This window comes from Jaculus jaculus, chromosome 18 (genome assembly GCF_020740685.1).
Source record: "Jaculus jaculus isolate mJacJac1 chromosome 18, mJacJac1.mat.Y.cur, whole genome shotgun sequence".
Taxonomy (NCBI): domain Eukaryota; kingdom Metazoa; phylum Chordata; class Mammalia; order Rodentia; family Dipodidae; genus Jaculus; species Jaculus jaculus.
The window spans coordinates 63,386,681-63,407,246 of NC_059119.1; the positions used below are offsets into that span (position 1 = coordinate 63,386,681).

Here is a 20,566-nt window from a genome sequence, read left to right on the forward strand (position 1 = left end):
TTTGTAGTCTCAGGGTGGCCTTGAACTCATAGCGATCCTCCTACCTCTGCCTCCCAAGTGCTGGGATTAAAGATGTGCGCCACCACGCCCGACTTATACTCAGTCTTTTTTATAGTTAAGGACTTAGAGTAAATCTTTTCAGAAGAGAAAACCTATAGCCATTGCTAATAGGCTCTTGAACATTTTGACCATGTCTATAATCTTTTTTTGTTTCTAAGCAAAATCAGGAAGTAAAATATGTCTGTCCTTAGGATGTCTTTGGTTTCAAGAAAAGGAAAAAGATTCATTATTGATGGAGCTAGAAACAAGCAGTTGCAAGCAGAAATAAACTTCACATTCTTGGCCGGAGCCTCTCATAAAGACTTTGTCCTTGTCATTATGATACTTAGGTCATATTTTAAGTTGTTGCCATTTTCACATACCATCCACATTCTGGGAATGTTAAAGAATTCTTTGCAGAGTGTTCAGGAATTGTAATGTGAACTATACAATGCTGTGAAGGTTAGCTTTCCTTATGTGACATTTGACTACTTAGAGAAAATAAGCTGCCTGGCTAATCATTTGTTTTCAGTAATTTTTAAAACTATGAATTTCAGTTGTCATTTACTTTGGTGGTCGAAGAGAAGGAGAAAGTTGGAACTGGGCCTGGGTTCTCAGTACCCGATTGGCAAGACATATTGGGTATTTGGAACTGCTCTTCAAATTGATGTTTGTGAACCCACCTGAACTACCAGAGCAAACTACAAAAGCTTTACCTGTGAGGTGAGTTGACGCTTTTAGTAGATTAATATGGTTGCCATAAAAGGTTTTTATTTTCCACTTAATATCCAAAAAGCATCAGTCCCTTGACCTCTGGGGTGCGAACAGCAAAGCTGACCACCTGCTAAAAGTGCATTTGGGAGAGAATTTGTTCTGCAGTCCTTCTCCTAACTAAGTCACTTTTCCATAAAGAAAAACCTGTTTAATTTTACCTTAAGTTATTTGCATGGAAGTTACAAGTTATATCATTTGGACATTTTGGGTAGGGAGGATAAGGGAGCAGAGCTAGGAATTGAATCCAGGGCCTCATGCTAGGCAAGCACTCCCACTGAGCCTTGCCCTAGCTCTGTTACATTCCTTGAGGATATACAGTGAAAAGAGCATTGGCTCTGAGGATTGGAGACCTGGCAAGAAGAGTCTTGGTTGGAGACCTGGCATGTCTTTAAATTAGCATGTGATCTCACAAAACTCAGCTTGCTTCCTTGAGCTGCTTTTGTCTTATCTCTCTGTTGCAGTCTGGTTTGCATTGCTGGTAGAAATCACCCAACCAAGAGCAGCTTCTGGGAAAAAGAGATTTATTTTGGCTTACAGGCTTGAGGGGAAGCTCCACGATGGCAGGGGGAAACGATGGCATGAGCAGAGGGTGGACATCACCCCCTGGCCAACATAAGGTGGACCACAGCAACAGGAGGGTGTGTCAAACACTGGCATGGGTAAACTGGCTATAAAGCCCATAAGCCCACCCACAAAAATACACTCCCTCCAGGAGGCGTTAATTCCCAAATATCCATCAGCTGGGGAGCTAGCATTCACAACACCTAAGTTTATGGGGGATACCTGAATCAAACCACCACACTCTACAAATATATCTATATGCCTGGAATTATTATACATATCAAGTTGGAAATTTATAAAGATGAAGAACATTTAAGTCAAGGAATAAAGGAAAGGAAATATTTTGAAGGCTAGAAAATAAAGGACAAAAAAATTCTCATTATGGTTAGCAAAAGAATTTTGTTTTTTTTAATTTAAACTTAAAAAAAATTGTTGGTTTTGTTTTTTGGGTTTCTTTTTTGGTTTTTCAAGACAGGGTCTCACTCTAGCCAGGTTGAACTGGAATTCACTGTGTAGTCTCAGGATGGCCTTGAACTCACAGCAGTCCTTCTACCTCTGCCTCCAGAGTGCTGGAGTTAAAGGCATGTGCCACCATGCCTGGCAAAATTTTTTATTTTTTTATGAGAGAGAATGAGAATTGGGACACTAGGGCCTCCAGCCACTACAGTTGAACTCCAGATGCTTGCGCCACCTAGCGCACATGTGCAACTTTGCATGCTTGCTTACATGGGACCTGGAGAGTAACCACTAAGCAATCTCTCCAGCCCACATTTTCTTATTTTCTAACTCTCCAGTTGGCATTACAGTATATTCTTGGTACACCTCTTGTTTACATCCTGACAAGGCACATTGCCTATTAGACCAGTGAGACTGCTGAGGTGTCTGCTACCCGCGGGAGCTCTCCATCTCTTTTCCTTCTGCCCTTCTTCACAGTTACCTCATACACATGTAACACTAGTTAATGTTTCCTGAGGAGGTCTGTATCATTGAGAATGAAAGATAACTAATGACTTTTCTCTCCCTCAGATGTTAAAAGCAATATTTTGAAGGAAACATCAAAAAATGTAGAGTAGAAGGAATTACCATGGGATTTTTTTTTATAATCATGGAAAATGTTAATAAAAATTTTTTAAAAATGTAGAGTAAATGATGTATAGATGACATATGTTAAAAGTTGTTATTGCTTTGGCTAGCTGAGTAATGTTTCGCTTGGTCTTCCCTGCAAGGTTTCTGTTTACAGATTACAATAGGCTGTCCAGTGTAGGTGGGGAAACTTCCTTGGCCGAAATGATTGCAACCCTCTCAGATGCTTGTGAGAGAGAGTTTGGCTTTTTGGCGACAAGACTTTTTCGCGTGTTCAAGACTGAAGATTCTCAGGGTAAGATTTTCCTTCCTCCATTCTTCCTTCTTTCCTCCTCTGTCTCTCTCTCTCTTTCCTTTTCTTCCTTTCTCCTCTGTCTCTCCCTCCTTTCCCTGTTTCTAGGGGGTGAAGATGGGAATGAATGTTCAGTTCATGAAAACATGAATTGAACCCCAGAGTCACCAGATGCTATTGACTGTAATGATTCAGGGTGTTCTTGATAATATTAATAATTTTTAAAACCGTCTTTTTGTGTTACAGGTAAAAAGAAGTGGAAAAAAACATGTTGTCTCCCATCTTTTCTCATCTTCCTTTTCATCTTTGGCTGCATCATTGCTGGAATCACTCTTTTGGCTATATTCAGAGTGGACCCAAAGTATATGACAGTGAATGCTGTCCTTATCTCAATTGCTTCAGTAGTGGGGTTGGCCTTTGTGCTCAACTGTCGCACATGGTGGCAAGTGTTAGACTCCCTCTTGAATTCCCAGAGAAAACGACTCCACAGTGCTGCCTCCAAACTGCACAAGCTGAAAAGTGAAGGATTCATGAAAGTAAGCACTTGCTGATGCTGGAAAGGAATTGCACTGTGAAAATGTGCTCTGTGCTGTGTGCTCAGGGGCTCTGGAGAGTGGCCTCTAGATGTTAAGAGGTTACGTCTACTCTTCTTGTTTCATCCTTTTTTCTTTTTGCAGTGCTGGGGATTGAACCAATGGTCCTGTGCATGTTGGACATGCAGTCTGTCACTGAACTACTCCCCAGATGTATTGCATTTAGCTTAGTTTAATTAGTGTATACATTTACATGAGACTATGGGATTTTTTTGTTTTGGTTTTGGTTTTGGTTTTTTGAGGTAGGGTTTCACTGTAGCCCAGGCTGACCTCAAATTCACTCTGTAGTCCCAGGGTGGCCTCAAACTCACAGCGATCCTCCTACCTCTGCCTCCCTGAGTGCTGGGGTTAAAGGCATGCACCACCATGCCTGAAAAGACTGTTTTTTAAAATCATTTCAAGTTTATAGTAAAAGTCTGAGAAAGCCCAAAAATATGCCATGTATCTCATGTTCCTGTACACCTTCTTATCAATATCCCTCACTAAAGTGGTGCATTTGTCCCAGCCAGTGAGCCTATGTTGACCCATCGTGGTCACTCGGTGTCCACAGGTGGCCATTTGGTTTCGTTCTTGGTGTGCATTCTTTGAGTGTGAACAGTTGTATGCTGGCATATTATGAATGGTGTTGCACAGAGTATTTCCACTGCCATGAAGGACACCACCTAGCCTGTTTAGTGCTCCATTTCTTCCCAGCCTATGCTGATATTTTTACTACTTCTACAATCGTGCCTTTTCCAGAATGTCATAGAGTTGGAATCATATGTATGTAGCCTTTTCATATTGGCCTTCTTTCCCTTAGATATATATCTTTTCATAACTCAAAAGCTCTTTTTTTGTTAGCACTGAATAATGTTGCCTGAATATTGGCTACATGGCAATTTATTTATTCACCTATTGAAAGTTATCTTTGCTTTGTCAAGTTTTAGCAGTTATGAATAAAGCTGCTATAAATATCTACATTCAGATTTTTGTGTAGGCCCAAGTTTTTAGCTCTTTCAGATAAATACCAATGAGTATGGTGACTGGATTTTATGCTAAGATATATAGTTTTATTCCAAGCTACCAAATTGAGCTGAATGTGATGGTGACATGTGATGTTAGATACTCTTACCTGAGGCCAGAGGATTATGAGTTTGAAGCCAGTCTGGGCAACATAGGGCTATAAAGAAAAACAGGGCTGGAGAGATGGTTTAACCTAAGAACCCAGATTTGATTCTCCAGAACCCATGTAAGCCAGATGCACATGATGGTACATGTATCTGGAATTGATTTGCAGTGGCTAGAGGCCCCAGCATGCCCAGTCTGTCAGTGATTTTTGCAAGTAAGTCACTCACCTTAATTTGTTCTGTTTCAAATGCTCTGACAATGTCTACCTGGTGATATTCTGAGGGTGAGCTGGTCTGATTTACATGTAGTAATATTATGAACTGTGAAATGCTAACTAGTTTTAAGTGGATCCATAGCTAGCAGCAAGGACTTTGGATATTTTTTATATTGTTATTATTAAGTAGAATCTTTGTATGGACACAGCATGTGTTGGTACCTTCATTTCCCTCCTCCTTGCCCACACTCCGCTGAGGGCCCTCCTCGGTGGGGTGGCAGGTGTTCATGTGGTTGTGGGTTATGAGATGTGAGAGCCACAGTCAGTCATTGAAAGTGGGAGGCAATGCCTCTGGACGTTCCCCTCCACTCTTGGGCTCTTAAAATCTTTCTGCCCCTTCTGCAAAATTCCCTGAGCTGTGGTGGGTGTGTTTTAAGTCTACTTTGGTGTTTGGCTCTCAGCAACTTCTGGATTTCTGCTTTGGTATCTATATAATTTTTTTTTGAGGCAAGCCCAACAGGTTGGCTTTTTTTTTATGCAAGAGTGAGAGAGAAAATTTGTGTACCAGGGCCTTAACCACTGCTATTAAATTCCAGACACATGTGCGACCTTGCACGCTTGCATCACTTTGTACATCTGGCTTACATAGGACCTGGAGAGTTGAACATGGGTCCTTAGGTTTCACAGTCAAGTGCCTTAACGGCTAAGCCATCCCTCCAGCCCTGCTTTGGTATATTTTGAGTGTTCTCAGGGTCTGTCTCCGTCACTCTGGCACTGGTTGCCAGGCTCACCATTGAACCAGCACTCTAGGCTCATCTTGTTGATTGCTCTGTGGTTTTGCCAGGCCCTGGCTGCTGTGCAAGGGCTGGCTCACCTCTTCCGTTCTCTCTGGCTGCTCATGCACAGGGTCCAAGCAGCCCCACACCAGCAGCAGGAGTGGGTGGACTTTGGATTTCTTTTCCTCGCGTTAGATGACTTTCTCGCAAGCTTAAAAAAGAAGTGTTTAACTTCTCATATCTTCTGTGCTTTGTGCAGGTTCTGAAATGTGAAGTGGAATTGATGGCCAAGATGGCAAAAACAATCGACAGCTTTACGCAGAATCAGACAAGGCTGGTGGTGATCATTGATGGGTTAGATGCCTGTGAGCAGGACAAAGTCCTTCAGATGCTGGACACTGTATGTTTCAGCCATCTCCAAACTGACCATTGTTACTCTGTGGCTGCATAACTGTGGGGGGATTCATGACTTCACAAAGAATCTTAAGTGGATTGTAAACTGTTTTTTATTTGAATAGTACTAGTTTCTCTTGGTGAATTCTTCTTTTGAAAAATTCATGCTGAAAATAATAGCAGCAAACATTTCATCATGAAGAAATTTAAATTTAACTTACTAAGGGCTGGATAGATGGCTCAGCAGTTAAAGGTACTTGTTTGTAAAGCCTGGTAGCCTGGGTTCAAATCCCCAGTACCCATGTAAAGCCAGATTCACAAAGGGATGCATGTACTGGGAGTTTGCTTGCAGCAGCTGGAGGCTCTGGTCTCCCATTTCCTCTCTCTCCCTCTCTTTCTCTTTCTTTCTGCTTGCAAATAAATAAAATATTTTAAATAAAGGAATAATAAATTTAGCTTATTGGCAGTTAAGGAGAAAAGCAAATGGAGTCTCTCAAGGGTGGCTCAGCTCATCTTTACAAACTTATGTTTATGTCCTGTGATAACAGGGGGAACCCTTGAAATTTATATAGTTTTTTGTTAAAAGGAGTAGGTCACAAGTAACCTACAGTGTGTTATAAGCAACAGTGATGAATTACGGGAAGAGAGTTGAGTGCCCAAGACCTCATGAGTATTCACGGATGTCGATCTTTACCTCTTGTGTAGACTATGTATGTCTAACAGATGCAGTATTTTTTTTCTTTGTATATTTTGTCACTGTCAGTAACAAACCCAGATTAAGCTACTAGTAAAAGTTTTTTTTCTTTTTAAATTTTTTTAAAATTTATCTATTTTTGAGAGAGAGAGAATTGGTGCACCACAGCCTCTAGCCACTGCATTCGAACTCCAGATGTGTGTGTCACCTTGTGTACATGTGTCACCTTGTACATGTGGTTTATATGGGTTCTGGGGAGTCGAACCTGGGTCCTTAGGTTTGCACACAGGCGCCTTAACCACTAAGCCATCTTTCTAGCCCAAAAGTTGTTTTAATACCAAATAACTTTTTTTTAAATTTTTTTGTTTATTTTTATTTATTTGAGAGTGACAGAGAGAGAAAGAGGGAGATATAGAGAGAAGAATGGGTGCCGGCCACTGCAAACAAACTCCAGATGTATGCACCACCTTTTGCATCTGGCTTACGTGGGTCCTGGGGAATTGAGCCTCGAACTGGGGTCCTCAGGCTTCACAGGCAAGGGCCTAACCGCTAAGACATCTCTCCAGCCCAATACCAAATAACTTTTTATGAAAAATGAATACTATTTATAGACCCAGGCATGGTGGCACATGCCTTTAATCCCAGCACTCAGGAGGCAGAAGTAGGAGGATCACCATGAGTTTTGAGGCCACCCTGAGACTACATAGTGAATTCCAGGGCAGCCTGGGCTAGAGCGTGAGACCCTGCCTCGGAAAAAGAAAAGAAAAGAAAAGAAAAGAAAAGAAAAGAAAAGAAAAGAAAAGAAAAGAAAAGAAAAGAAAAGAAAAGAAAAGAAAAGAAAAGAAACAAAAAAAGAATACTATTTAAATATAGTCTCTAGAGGATAGCACAGATTTTTAAAGGGTGTCTTAATTTAGAATTTGTGTCCTAACCCTATATTTCTTCTACCACAGGTTCGTGTTTTGTTTTCAAAAGGCCCATTTATTGCCATTTTTGCAAGTGATCCACACATTATCATCAAAGCCATTAACCAGAACCTTAACAGTGTGCTTCGTGATTCGAATATAAATGGACATGACTACATGCGTAACATCGTTCATTTGCCTGTCTTCCTCAATAGTCGTGGGCTTAGCAATGCAAGAAAATTTCTCGTAACTTCCACCACAAATGGGGACATTGCGTGCTCAGATAGTACAGGTAAAGGTCACGTTCCTGAAGCACTTGAGTCAAACCTTGAACACACTGGTATTGCCCATCTCTTTGATGTCACATGCAGCAGCATTTGTGCACACAGTGCTCACCTGGTCACGTTCTTTCAGGGATGCAGGAGGATGTGGACAGAAGAGTCTCACAAAACAGCCTTGGGGACATGACAAAACTTGGCAGCAAAACAGCTCTCAACAGACGAGTAAGATACCACTAGCTTAGTTAAATTAGTTTGATTTTATTTTTCCCTGTTTCTGTGCTGAGGATTGAGCCCAGGCCCTCCTGCATGATAGGCAAAGGCCCTGTGTGCTTGGACTGGAGGTGGGGGGGCTCACTGACGGTGGTGTTCTGTTCCAGGATACCTACCGCAGGAGGCAGGTGCAGAGGACCATCACCCGCCAGATGTCCTTTGACCTCACAAAGTTGCTGGTTACCGAGGACTGGTTCAGTGACATCAGTCCTCAGACCATGAGAAGACTACTTAATATTGTTTCTGTGACAGGTGACTTGTCTTCATTTTCTAAGACCAATAATCAAGTTTATCTACTTTATACTTTTTGAGGTGCTGAGGGTTAAATTCAGGGCCTTGCACATGCTAGGTCATTGTCCGACCACTGAAATAATAATAATAATAATAATAATAATAATAATAATAATAAGCCTTAAAGTTAACAAAGCAATATAATTTTAGAAACAAAAGAATATATTGTGTTTACATTACATTGCTAATTATTATCTCTCTTTGTATTAAGTGAACCTTAAATACTTATTTTAATATTTCATGGTTTTAAAAAGCTTTCATCTCACATCTGAGATAATTCCATGTTAATTTATATAACTGAGCATAATTAAAAATTTAAGATGTTCGGGCTGGAGAGATGGCTTAGCGGTTAAGCGCTTGCCTGTGAAGCCTAAGGACCCCGGTTCGAGGCTCGGTTCCCCAGGTCCCACGTTAGCCAGATGCACAAGGGGGCGCACGCATCTGGAGTTTGTTTGCAGAGGCTGGAAGCCCTGGTGCGCCCATTCTCTCTCTCTCCCTCTATCTGTCTTTCTCTCTGTGTCTGTTGCTCTCAAATAAATAAATAAATTTAAAAAAAAATTTAAGATGTTCGGCCAGGTGTGGTGGTGTATGTTTTTAATCCCAGCACTCAAGAAGCTGAGGTAGGAGGATTGCTATAAGTTCGAGGCCAACCTGAGACTAATTCCAGATCAGCATGGGCTAGAACAAGACCCTATCTTGAAAAACCAAAAAGAAAAAAAATTTTAAGGTATTGTTGGGCATGGTAGCAAATGCCTTTAATCCCACCACTTGGGAGGCCAAGGTAGGAGGATCCCTGTGAGTTTGAGACTAGCTTGAGACTAATTCCATGTCAATGATGTTGTAATTCAAATTTTTATATATTGCTATATTGTTTAGGTTTTCATATAGCATTTTGAATAAAAGATGTTTATAACAAAATTGGACATTATTGCCCTGTGACCAAATTCTTTGCATGAAAGTCTATTCTTTACTACATTAGGTCACTAGTGGCTTCCATGTTCTGAAGTCCAGTGGCCAGTTCTCAGTCCTCATCTTTCTTGTCCCCAAGAGGAGCATGTAACAATATGGCTTCTGTGTTCTGAAGTCCAGTGGTCAGTTCTCAGTCTCGTCTTTTGTGTCCCCATGAGGAGCATGTAACAATATGGCTTCCATGTTCTGAAGTCCAGTGGTCAGTTCTCAGTCCTCGTCTTTCTTGTCCCCATGAGGAGCATGTAACAATATGGCTTCCATGTTCTGAAGTCCAGTGGTCAGTTCTCAGTCCTCATCTTTCTTGTCCCCATGAGGAGCATGTAACAATATGGCTTCCATGTTCTGAAGTCCAGTGGTCAGTTCTCAGTCTCGTCTTTCTTGTCCCCATGAGAAGCATGTAACAATATGGCGGTCGCTTCTGGAAGCACTTTCTCTCTTTGGCTTCCGGAATGCTTCCTGGACTCTCCTATTTTCTGGCAGTATTCTTTATCATCTTTTGTCACTTAGCTTTGGAACACCCATGGCCACAGTTCTTGGAAGTCACTTTTTCTATCTAGACCAGTGTTTAACTCTGCCCATGATGGTGGATTACTCTTTAGCCATATGCGCAGTGGGGCCTGCACTTCTTTTTAAGTCTTAGCTTAAATGTCAGCTTTTCAAATGAGACCTTCCCACATTATTTCACATGAAGTAACATTTTCTCTTTCATACTCCCTGCTGGTCCCTTCTGTGCTTCATTTTAAAAATTTCACAGAACAGTGCAACATGTGATCATTTAATTTTCCTTGACAGTCCTCCTTCAGTAGAATGTGAAGCCATGTAGCAAGGATTTCTGTCAGTTTTACTTAGTGCTCTTTCCTCAGTCCCAGAACAATGTCTGGGACACTGTTGTAAAGGAATAAGAGACCTGAATGAAAGGAGAACCAATCTTTACATATTTATTGAGAAACGCATTCTAAGTAGGAAAACAAGTTTAAAGGCCCTAAGATGGGGTTCCAGGAACAGCTACAAGTCAAGCTTGGTTAGAATTTGGGGAACAAAGGAGTAGGAAGTGATGTGAAAGAGAACTAGTGATGTTTTGTTCTTTAAAGCCCTAGAAGTCCATAGGAAGGACGTTGGATTATTTTTAGACATTTTGGGTCCTCTAAAGAATCCCAAGTAGACATAATTTAATAATACTGGTGCCAGACCTGGTACTGCAGGCCTGAAATCCTGGCTAGGCTGTGGCAGGAGAATTTCAAGTTCAAGACATGCCTAAGCTACGAAGTGAATTCAAGGCTAGCTTTGGCAACTCAGTGAGACTATCTCAAAATGAAAAGTAAAACTAAGGCTGTGGATTTAGGTGAGTGGTAGACTGCTTAAAGCACCTAGCATGCACAAGGCCTTGGGTACCTCCAGTACAGTGTAAAAAAAAAGAAAATTGATACTGACATGTAGAGAAAAAGTAATGATTACACATTTTTAAAAAGCAGCAAAGTATTTTAAAGCTACATCTTAAATGTCATACTTCCTTTAATACTAGTCTCTGACTGTACTGTAGACTCTTCAGAGTGTTGAACCAGAAATGCTTTTATTTCATCAAATATAACAGTGCTCAAAAATGAAAGATTTCTTGTTTAAAATTTCCCTTTTATAAAAACACTTACTACTGCTGATTTCATTGCTTGAAAGTATAATGGTGAAAAAGAACTTACAGATTTTAACATTTGCATTTAATGGAATTTTGATCCTTTTTTTTTTTTTTTTTTGGTTTTTCGAGGTAGGGCCTCACTTTAATTCAGGCCGACCTGGAATTCTCTATGTAGTCTCAGGGTGGCCTTGAACCCACAGGGAGGCTACCTCTGCCTCCCAAGTGCTGGGATTAAAGGCATGCACCACCACGTCTGGTTTAAGATTATTTTTTTATAAACTTTCATTTAATTGAGTAACATTAGTAGGAATTGTGTACAGAAATATATTTTATTGGAAAGAATAAAGCAAGGCAAAGAACTTGGGGTTAAGTCCTATGCTTGTTACTTACCCTCTTGAAGCCCACATTTCTGCTTATGCAAAACCATTATCTGTTGAAAACATTCAAATAGTTGTCACTTACTAGAAAAGTCATTTATTATAACTGATAGACAAATTCAGAAAAGAATTTAGGATCTACTTGATAAGTAGGGATAAGTAGTTGAGTGATTTTCTATTTTGAAACCCATCTCTTACTTAGCTAATTAGAGGCTAGATGCATTCATAATATAGAACACTTACTTTTATTCACCCATTCTTCACAAAATAGCCTTTCAGTTCTGGGTATCCACCAGTTCCTTCATGTTGGGCCCTTGCTCCTCCTCACTTCCCTTGCCACAGGCACCCTTCCCCAGGCTCACCACTCATCTTTCCTAGCTTGGCTCTGGAATTCTGGAAGAAACCTTCCCTCAGTTGTTACTGCTGGATTAGGTGCTCGTTTTTTGTTTTTGTGTCATAGCATGTGTGGCACAGCCCTTGTCTCATATTTTTGTATTTGGCTTATTTCTTCATGTCTCCCAATACATGCTCAAGTTCTTAAGTCTTCTGTCTCTGTCATCAGTAACATACTGAAGGTGAAATTTGAAAATGCAATAAAGAAACTAAAGATAGATTTGAGGTACTCATTGCCTTCCCCCATACTGTTCTTTTCAGGATTGAAATCAGTTTCTGTGGGGTGAAGTTTTGTAGTATTGTTGTAGTTAGCTTTTCCTTGCTGGTACATGCATCCAGCCAGACAGGGAGGAAGGGATTTGTTTTAGGCTTCCAGATTCCAGGGGATCACCATCAATGACAGAAGAAGGTGGCTCCCTTTCTTAAACGCAAGCAGAGAAACAGCCAGCACGCAAAGCCCAGCCCGAGCTTGAACTGCTCTCCTTTGAGCTGGATTGAAGATCTGTCCCCAAACACACCTTGGGGCTGGACACCAGAATCTGCCCCCAGTGACACCTCTCCAACAGGGCATCTGGAGACCCAAGTTACAAGCTTAATTTTAATAAAACATCTGAGCCTGGCTGGAAATGATGGTACATGCCTTTAATCCCAGCACTTGGGAGGCAGAGAGAGGAGGATCCATGAGAGTTCCAGGCCACTCTGAGCCGACATAGTGAGTTCCAGGTCAGCCCAGGCTAGAGTGAGACCCTACTTTGAAAAAATAAGCAAGACACCTGAGTCTATGAGGCCATGCATTCAAATTATCATATTCAAACTATCACAGGTATATTGTTATAACCCGTGTCTTCAATTCTAAATGTATTTCTCGTAAGTCCCTCCCTTATTTTAAAAGTTCTACAAGAAGGCTGGAATGTGGTGGTTCATACCTTTAATCTCAGTACTTGGAGGTAGAGATAGGAGGATCAGGTTAAGACCAGTCTGTTCTACATGAGACCTTATCTCAAAATACCAAAGGGGGGGTCTATAAGAAGTATATTGATTTAGTGTTTTGTTTTCATTGCCTGAATTTTTTTTTAAAAGTTGTATTTTTACCTATTTTATACTATATTGAAAGTATGTCTGCTCCTCTCATTACAACTTATAACTAATGTATTTCACAGACTTTTGTTTGTGTTTTTGTTTGATCTATTGCCTGCTCTGCCAAGTATAGGCTTTCATGGAGGCTGGAACCATGTCCTTTTGTTTAACATTTTGTCCCCAGCTTACTGTTTGATACTTGTCTGAATTTTTATAGCTCTCAGATGTGACCATGGCTCACTTAGATAAAAGATAAAAAACTGAGCTGGAGAAATGGCTTAGTGGTTAAGGTATTTGCCTGCAAAGCCTAAGGACCCTGGTTCAGTTCCCCAGGACCCACATAAGCTAGATGCACAAGGGGGCACATGCATCTGGAATTCATTTGCAGTGGCTAGAATCCTTGGTGTACCCATTCTCCCCCTCCCCATCTTTCTCAAATAAATAAATAAATAATTTTTTTAAAAAAAGACAAAAAACCTTATCACTGACCTTGAAGACCAGATCCCACCTTCCAGGGAAACTTGGTGATGAAAATGTAGTTTGCATGGATAAACAGATTTGCTGAGAGGATGTAGGTCTGAAGATATAGAAAGAATTGGATAAGGAGTTCCTATGCCTATGTGTAGTAAGAAAAGAGATCATTTGTACATGAATCTTTGAAACAAGCAGATTATCTTAACCAAGACATAATCCACACTGATGATGTAAAGTGGACAGTATTTTAAGTTATCAAGCAGAAAGTCCAGTAATTTGTATCCTTACCAAATCAGGGTTAAACTGGTTCTGCAGTGGAAGGAATTACTGACTGAAAGCTTGAGGGTCTCAACTGTCTGTGTGTGAGCATGCCCAGTGGTAAAACACTGACTCCGAGTCCTTAGAAAACCTCATAAATAGTCTGACATTTGATTCAATATGTAAATAACAACGTTTAGAGTTGTGTCTTGGCTGGCAGTTACTGCCCAGCAGTGAAAATGCATTGGGTTGTACAGTCACCCACATAAAAGCAAAGATGAGTGTAGCAGAGTAGTGAGGATGGAGGACCACCATGGTGAGTTGTTGTTTTGCTGCGTCTGTAGGTACCATGGAGCTAGGTGATATGTACTTGGAAAGAAGTGTATTATGCCAATAGCAAATCAAACAAAAAATGCTTTGAAATTAAATAAAATCACTTAAATCTCTGAGTTTATTTATTTATTTTACTTTATTTTTGAGACAAGATCTCTCTGTGTAGCCTAGCTTGGCACTGAACTTACAATACACTTGTCTTAGCTTCCTAGGAATACAATTTATAATTCTCTGCCCCCATGCTCTGCTTGAATCTTTAAAATCTGTATTTAAAAATATTTATTATTTTTATTTCTTAACTTTTTATTGACAGCTACCATATTATAGACAGTAAACTATAATAATTCCCTCCCTCTTCTACCTCCCCCCTCACAAATCTACCCTCCTTCATAACCCCTCCCCTCTCTACTGGTCTCACTTTAATTTTGATATCATCATCTTTTTCTCCTACCTACACAAGGCCCTCATAAAATCTGTTTGTTTGTTTGTTTTTGTTTTTTGAGGTAGGGTCTCACTCTAACTCAGGCTGACCTGGAATTTACTATGTAGTCTCAGGGTGGCCTCGAACTCACAGTGATCCTCCTACCTCTGCCTCTCCAGTGCTGGGATTAAAGGCATGTACCACCACGCCCAGCTTTAAAATCTGTTTTTATTTATTTATTTATTTTCTATTTATTTGACAGAGAAAGAGGGAGAGAGGGAGAGAGAATGGGTGCACCAGGGCCTCCAGCCACTGCAAACGAACTCCAGATGCAAGCGTCCCCTTATGCATCTTGCTAACATGGGTCCTGGGGAATTGAACCTGGGTCCTTTGGCTTTGCAGGGAAACACCTTAACCACTAAGCCATCCCTCCAACCCTAAAATCTGCATTTTTAAAACTATATAAGTATTACATTTGAATTTGTAGTATAGTTAAATGGCACATTTTTGAAGTTTTGATTATTTGTGAATCTTGACATAATACTTAGCTTTGTGAATACTTAGCATAATATTGTACATCTACTAAGTTTTAAATCGTTATTGTTTTCCTTAAAGGACGATTACTAAGAGCCAATCAGATTAGCTTCAACTGGGACAGACTTGCTAGCTGGATCAACCTGACTGAACAGTGGCCATACCGGACTTCTTGGATTATATTATATTTGGAAGAGACTGAAGGGGTTCCCGACCAGATGACATTAAAAACCATCTATGAAAGGTACTCTCTGAATTCTTTGAATGTAACTTCATAAGGATTGGAGTTTTTAAAACATAACAAAGCACATATTTAAAGCAAACTGGATATAGGGCAATATGGATAAAGTGTACACTTGTGAATTCAGTTAATCTCTGTTCTGTAATTTTGGAGATGTAGCACAGGTAGACATTCATGTCAAATTTTAACTGTGTATTTATTTATTCTTCCTTTTTAAAATATTTTTTGTTCATTTTTTATTTATTTATTTGAGAGCAACAGACACAGGGAGAAAGACAGATAGAGGGAGAGAGAGAGAGAATAGGCGCACCAGGGCTTCCAGCCACTGCAAACGAACTCCAGACGCATGCGCCCCCTTGTGCATCTGGCTAACTTGGGACCTGGGGAACCGAGCCTCGAATCGGGGTCCTTAGGCTTCACAGGCAAGCGCTTAACTGCTAAGCCATCTCTCCAGTCTTATTCTTCCTTTTATAGGTATGTAAAGTTTTAAGCACTACCAGTTTTTATAAAATTCATACAATCAGAATGTTTTTGTCTACTGGAATACTTTCATACTTTCAAGTTGCAATTGCTATTCTAGTAGACTGTTGCTTAGATGAAAGATAATATAAAACAACTATATAAATTATCATAAAACTGAGTAAAATTAAAACTGTTGCTTTAAACTGTAAATGTGGGCTGGAGAAATGGTCTAGTGGTTAAGGAGCTTGCCTCCAAAGCCAAAGAACCCAGGTTCAATTCCCAGGACCCACACAAGCCAGATGCACAAGGTGGAGCATGTGTCTGGAGTTCATCTGCAGCAGGTGAAGGCCCTGGTGCACCCATTCTCTGTCTGCTTCTCCACTCCCTTTCTCCCTCCCCCCCCCCCTCCCCTTCCTCCAATAAATAAATCTAAATGCAATGTTAAATCTAACCAAGTAGTGTATACTTCATATATTAAACTTTTAAGAGTTAAAATAATTTGTATTCTCTTAGAGTAGTAATAGCAAATGGTTTTCATAGCTTGTTTTAGAATTAAGAGCGTTGTTGCAGTGTTTACCCACAGATCTGAGCTCTTCTAGGTTTGCTGAATGGCTTAGCCCTGGTATGGTGTTCAGGGAGACAGTGATACCCAATTGTAATGCACCTGTGGAGAAGTGGCATCCAATTGCACTTGGCCTTTGATCTGTCAGAAATCTTTTTGCTGTGAAATACATGAGTGGGTTTAATTTGGGTTGTATAGTAAGACTATGGAGTTTTACTTTTTGAATAAATGTTTCTGTCCTGATATGGATGTTAGATAATTAGAAATGCTTGTTAGATGAGGAGTCGCTACAGTTAAAACTTAACTTTTAGGGCCAGAGAGATGGCTCAGTGGTTAAGGCACTTGCCTGCAAAGCCTAACAACCTAGTTTGATTCCCCAGTACTCACATAAAGCCAGTTGCACAAAGTAACACATGCATCTGAAGTTTGTTTGCAGTGGCTAGGAGCCTTGGCATACCCATTCTCCCCCACCCCCTGGAAATTAATAAATAAAATACTTTAATTGAAAAAAACTTTTAAAAAGTGTTATTACTTAATAATTGGTACCCATATGGGATTTATTTTTCCTGTGATCTGTTTATACATAAGGCCCTATTTAACATGAACAGGCAGTTTTTTGATGCTCTGATTTATCCTTAAGAAATTCTTACTCTGATTTTTGTATAGATAAAAATATGTTAAGAGAAAAGAATAGCCTTAATTTAAGAACTGTGTACTAGATTTGAAGTTGGAAAAAAAGCTTCAGATATGTGGAGAGCATTGCATGAGAAGCAGTAGTAAAAATAATTGAGGCTGTTTTGGACTCTTAGACTGTCTGGAATGGCTCTTACTCCTAGAGCACTGAATTGGTCTGGTAATACACTTATCGGGTTTTAAGAAATGTGAGGGCTGGGCATGGTGGTGCACACCTTTAATCTCAGCACTAGGGAGGCAGAGGTAGGAGGATCACCATGAGTTCGAGGCCAACCTGAGAATACAGAGTGAATTCTAGGTCAGCCTGAACTAGAGTGAGACCCTACCTCGTAAAACAAACAAAAAAGAAAAGAAAAAAGAAAGGTGAGGCCTTGGAAGGACATGGGACCCTTCAGGTTACTTAATAACCCTACCTTCCTTCCTTGACATCAAGTGCTCAGTATGTTTTTGAATCTTTGTAACCTGGAGAGGTGTTACTATAGTTCCACATTATTAGCATGCAGGCTTCAGAAACTGTAAATAAGTAACTTCTTCAAATCACCCAGCTCTTAGGCTGCAGAGCTAGGGTTTCAGTTTGGGTCTTACAGACTCCACATGAAACTTTGTTGGTGTCACCTGTCTAAGCACTTGGTAGTATAATTTCTCCCTCCCTCCCTCCCTCCCTCCCTCCCTCCCTCCCTTCCTTCCTTCCTTCCTTTCTTTTTTTTCCAGGTAGGGTCTCACTCTAACCCAGGCTGACCTGGAATTCACTATGTCGTCTCTGGGTGGCCTCAAACTCACGGTGATCCTCCCACCTCTGCCTCCTAAGTGCTGGGATTTTTTTTTTATTTTTTTTTAGATTTTTATTCATTTATTTGAGAGAGAAAGAGGCAGAGAGAGAGAGAGAAAGAGAGAATGGGCATGCCAGGGCTTCTAGCCACTGTGAACGAACTCCAGACGCGTGTGCCCCCTTTGTGCATCTGGCTAACTTGGGTCCTGGGGAATTGAGCCTCGAACCGGGGTCCTTAGGCTTCATAGGCAAGTGCTTCACCGCTGTGCCATCTCTCCAGCCCAGTGCTGGGACTTTAAAGGCGTGTGCCACCACATCCGGCTGGTAGTATAATTTCTTTTATTCATACAGTTCTCAGGTAAGCACTGTTAACCCTATTTTGCACATTAGAAAACAGTAGCCCAGGCCGGGCATTGAGGCGCATGCCTTTAAATCCCAGCACTTAGGAGGCAGAGGTGGGAGGATCACCGTAAGTTTGAGGCCACCCAGAGACGACATAGTGAATTCCAGGTCAGCCTGGGCTAGAGTGAGACTACAGCCCAAAATAAAACAACAAAAACCTATTTTTTTTTACTTATCTGAGTGAGTGATGGGGGTAGGGGCAGGGCTTCCAGAGTCTCTTGCCACTGCTAACACATAGCAGATGTATGCCCACTTTTTGCACCTGGTTTTATGTGGTTATTGGGGAATTGAGCCCCTGCCATCAGGCTTTACAAGGAAGTGCCTGTACTGAACTATCTCCCGAGCCCCTATAACGTTGTCTCTAATCTTTCTTTGTCTTCATAAAATGCTGCCTCCTTTCTTCCTTCCTCCCTCCCTCTTTTTCTCCCTTTCTTCCTTTATTTATTAGAGAGAGGGGGAGAGAAGGAGAGAGCGAATGTACATGTCAGGGCCTTTAATAAAATAATAGTAATTATTTTACCCTGTTTATGAAAAATAGAATATTTGTGAAAGAATTATTTGGGAGGAGGAATATTTTTATCATGTAACAAAAACAAATTGGAGAAAAAAATTTTTTAATATTTAATTTATTTACTTACTTGAGAGAGAGGAGAAGGAAGCTAAAAGAAACAGAATGGGCATGCTAGGGCCTCCAGCCACTGCAAATGAACTCCAGACACATGCACTACCTTGTGCATCTGGCTTACATGGGTCCTGGGGAATCAGACCTGGGTCCTCTGGATTTGCAGGCAAGAGCCTTAATGGCTAAGCCATCCCTCCAGCCCTGTAGTAAAAAATTTTAAAGGTCTTTAAAATATATATATTTTTATTTATTTACTAGAGAGAGAGAGAATATGGGCATTTCAGGGCCTCTTGCTAATACAAACAAGCTCTGGACATGTGCACCTCCCCATGAATCTGACTTTATGTGAGTACTAAGCCATTGAACCTAGGCTGGCAGGCTTTGCTAGCAAGTTTCTTTAACCACTGATCCACCTCCCCAGCCCCTTTGAAGTACAGTTGTGTAGGACAATACTTTATTTTGTTTAAGTGAATATAGAATAATATATGTTGGAGGTAAAATGAAGTGATGGCCACTTTGTGGTTAAACTAAGCTATTACTTTAGACCTCAACCCTTAGTAGACCTTGCTATCTGAGAGTGGGTTGGATTCAGGGTGACTTCAAGATACTTTTATTTTGGAAGAATAAATATTTTATATTCCTGTAAATACTTACAAAGAATATTTTTAAGTGGGGCAGAAAGAGAAAAAGATATCATAAGGAAGATTTGACTGAAAATAATTAAATGATTTTAAAAAATAAATGAGGGCGAGATAGCTTAGCAGTTAAGGTACTTGCCTGTGAAGCCTAAGGACCCAGGTTCAATTCTCCAGGTCCTACTTAAGCTAGATGCACATGATGCATGTGTCTGGAATACCTTTCCAGTGGCTAGAGGCCCTGGTGCACTCATTCTCAGTCTCTCTCACTCTCTTTCTAATAAGTAAATTTTAAAAAATTTAAATTAAATGATTTGAAATAAAAAGCCATATGATGACAATTTGGTCAACATATTGAAAAACCATGTATCAGAGGTTGTGAAAATAATTTTTAAATGACCGTTTCTATTTATTATAGTTGAGTTCTTTGGTACCTACCTATCATTTGAATTATGAAAAGTTTTATTTATAGCTGATAAAAGACAGTAGTATAGCCGGGCATGGTGGCACATGCCTTTAATTAATCCCAGCACTCGGGAGGCAGAGGTAGGAGGATTGCTGTGAGTTCGAGGCCACCCTGAGAATATAGAGTGAATTCCAGGTCAGCCTAGGCTAGATAGAGACCCTACCTTAAGACCCCTCCCCCCAAAAAAAGGCAGCAGTATATAATTGATAGCCATTTATTTTATTAAAGAAATAATGGTTTTGTAAAAGCAACCAGAAAATAGTATTTTAACACTAGCAGTAAAATTTATTTTTTAATCCATAAAAAGCATCATTTATTCTTATAGCTATTTGATAACACATCTGCTCACTTTATTCAGCTGAAAAATAAAATGTTGGTTTTTAGTATTTTGTAAAATTGCTTTGTTAAATTATTTTCTAAATTGTTCAACTTTTAACAAGTGGCATTTGATACTAACACTGGAAATCAAGCTCATCTAATTAAGAAGATCCCTCTAGGGCTGCAGAGATGGTTTAACAGTTAAGGTGTTTGCTTGTGAAGCCTAAGGACCCAGGTTTGATACCCCAGGACCCATGTAAGCCAGATGTACATGGTGGCACATGCGTCTGGAATTCATTTGCAGTGGCTAGAGGCCCTGGCACACCCATTCTCTCTCTCTCTGTCTATCTGCCTCTCTCTCTCTCTCTCTCTCTCTCTCAAATACATAAATAAAACGTTTTTAAAAAGAATATCAGGCTAGAGGGATGGCTTAGCAGTTAAGGTATTTGCTTGCAAAGCCAAAGGACCCAAGTTTGATTCCCCAGGACCCACATTAGCCAGATGCACAAGGGGGCACACACATCTGGAATTTGTTTGCATTGGCTGGAGGCCCTGGCACGCCCATTCTCTTTGTCTGTCTGTCTCTCCCTGTTTCTATAGGGACAGAACACACACAGAAGTAAGCCTTTTACATTATGTTAGCCACTAACATCATAT

At 40.4% G+C, this 20,566-nt stretch overlaps 1 protein-coding gene across 6 annotated transcripts in view; it reads left to right on the forward strand.

Moving 5' to 3' along the window:
- Nucleotides 1-20,566, forward strand: part of Kidins220 (kinase D interacting substrate 220) — a 101,866-nt gene that overhangs the window by 34,650 nt on the left and 46,650 nt on the right. For all 6 annotated transcript variants that reach the window (XM_045137618.1, XM_045137614.1, XM_045137616.1 and 3 more), the window contains exons 15-22: nt 597-762; nt 2,601-2,752; nt 2,996-3,285; nt 5,699-5,839; nt 7,480-7,723; nt 7,846-7,934; nt 8,090-8,234; nt 14,821-14,983. In XM_045137618.1, coding sequence (XP_044993553.1) covers nt 597-762; nt 2,601-2,752; nt 2,996-3,285; nt 5,699-5,839; nt 7,480-7,723; nt 7,846-7,934; nt 8,090-8,234; nt 14,821-14,983 — 1,390 coding nt within the window. The remainder of the gene's footprint in view (nt 1-596; nt 763-2,600; nt 2,753-2,995; nt 3,286-5,698; nt 5,840-7,479; nt 7,724-7,845; nt 7,935-8,089; nt 8,235-14,820; nt 14,984-20,566) is intronic.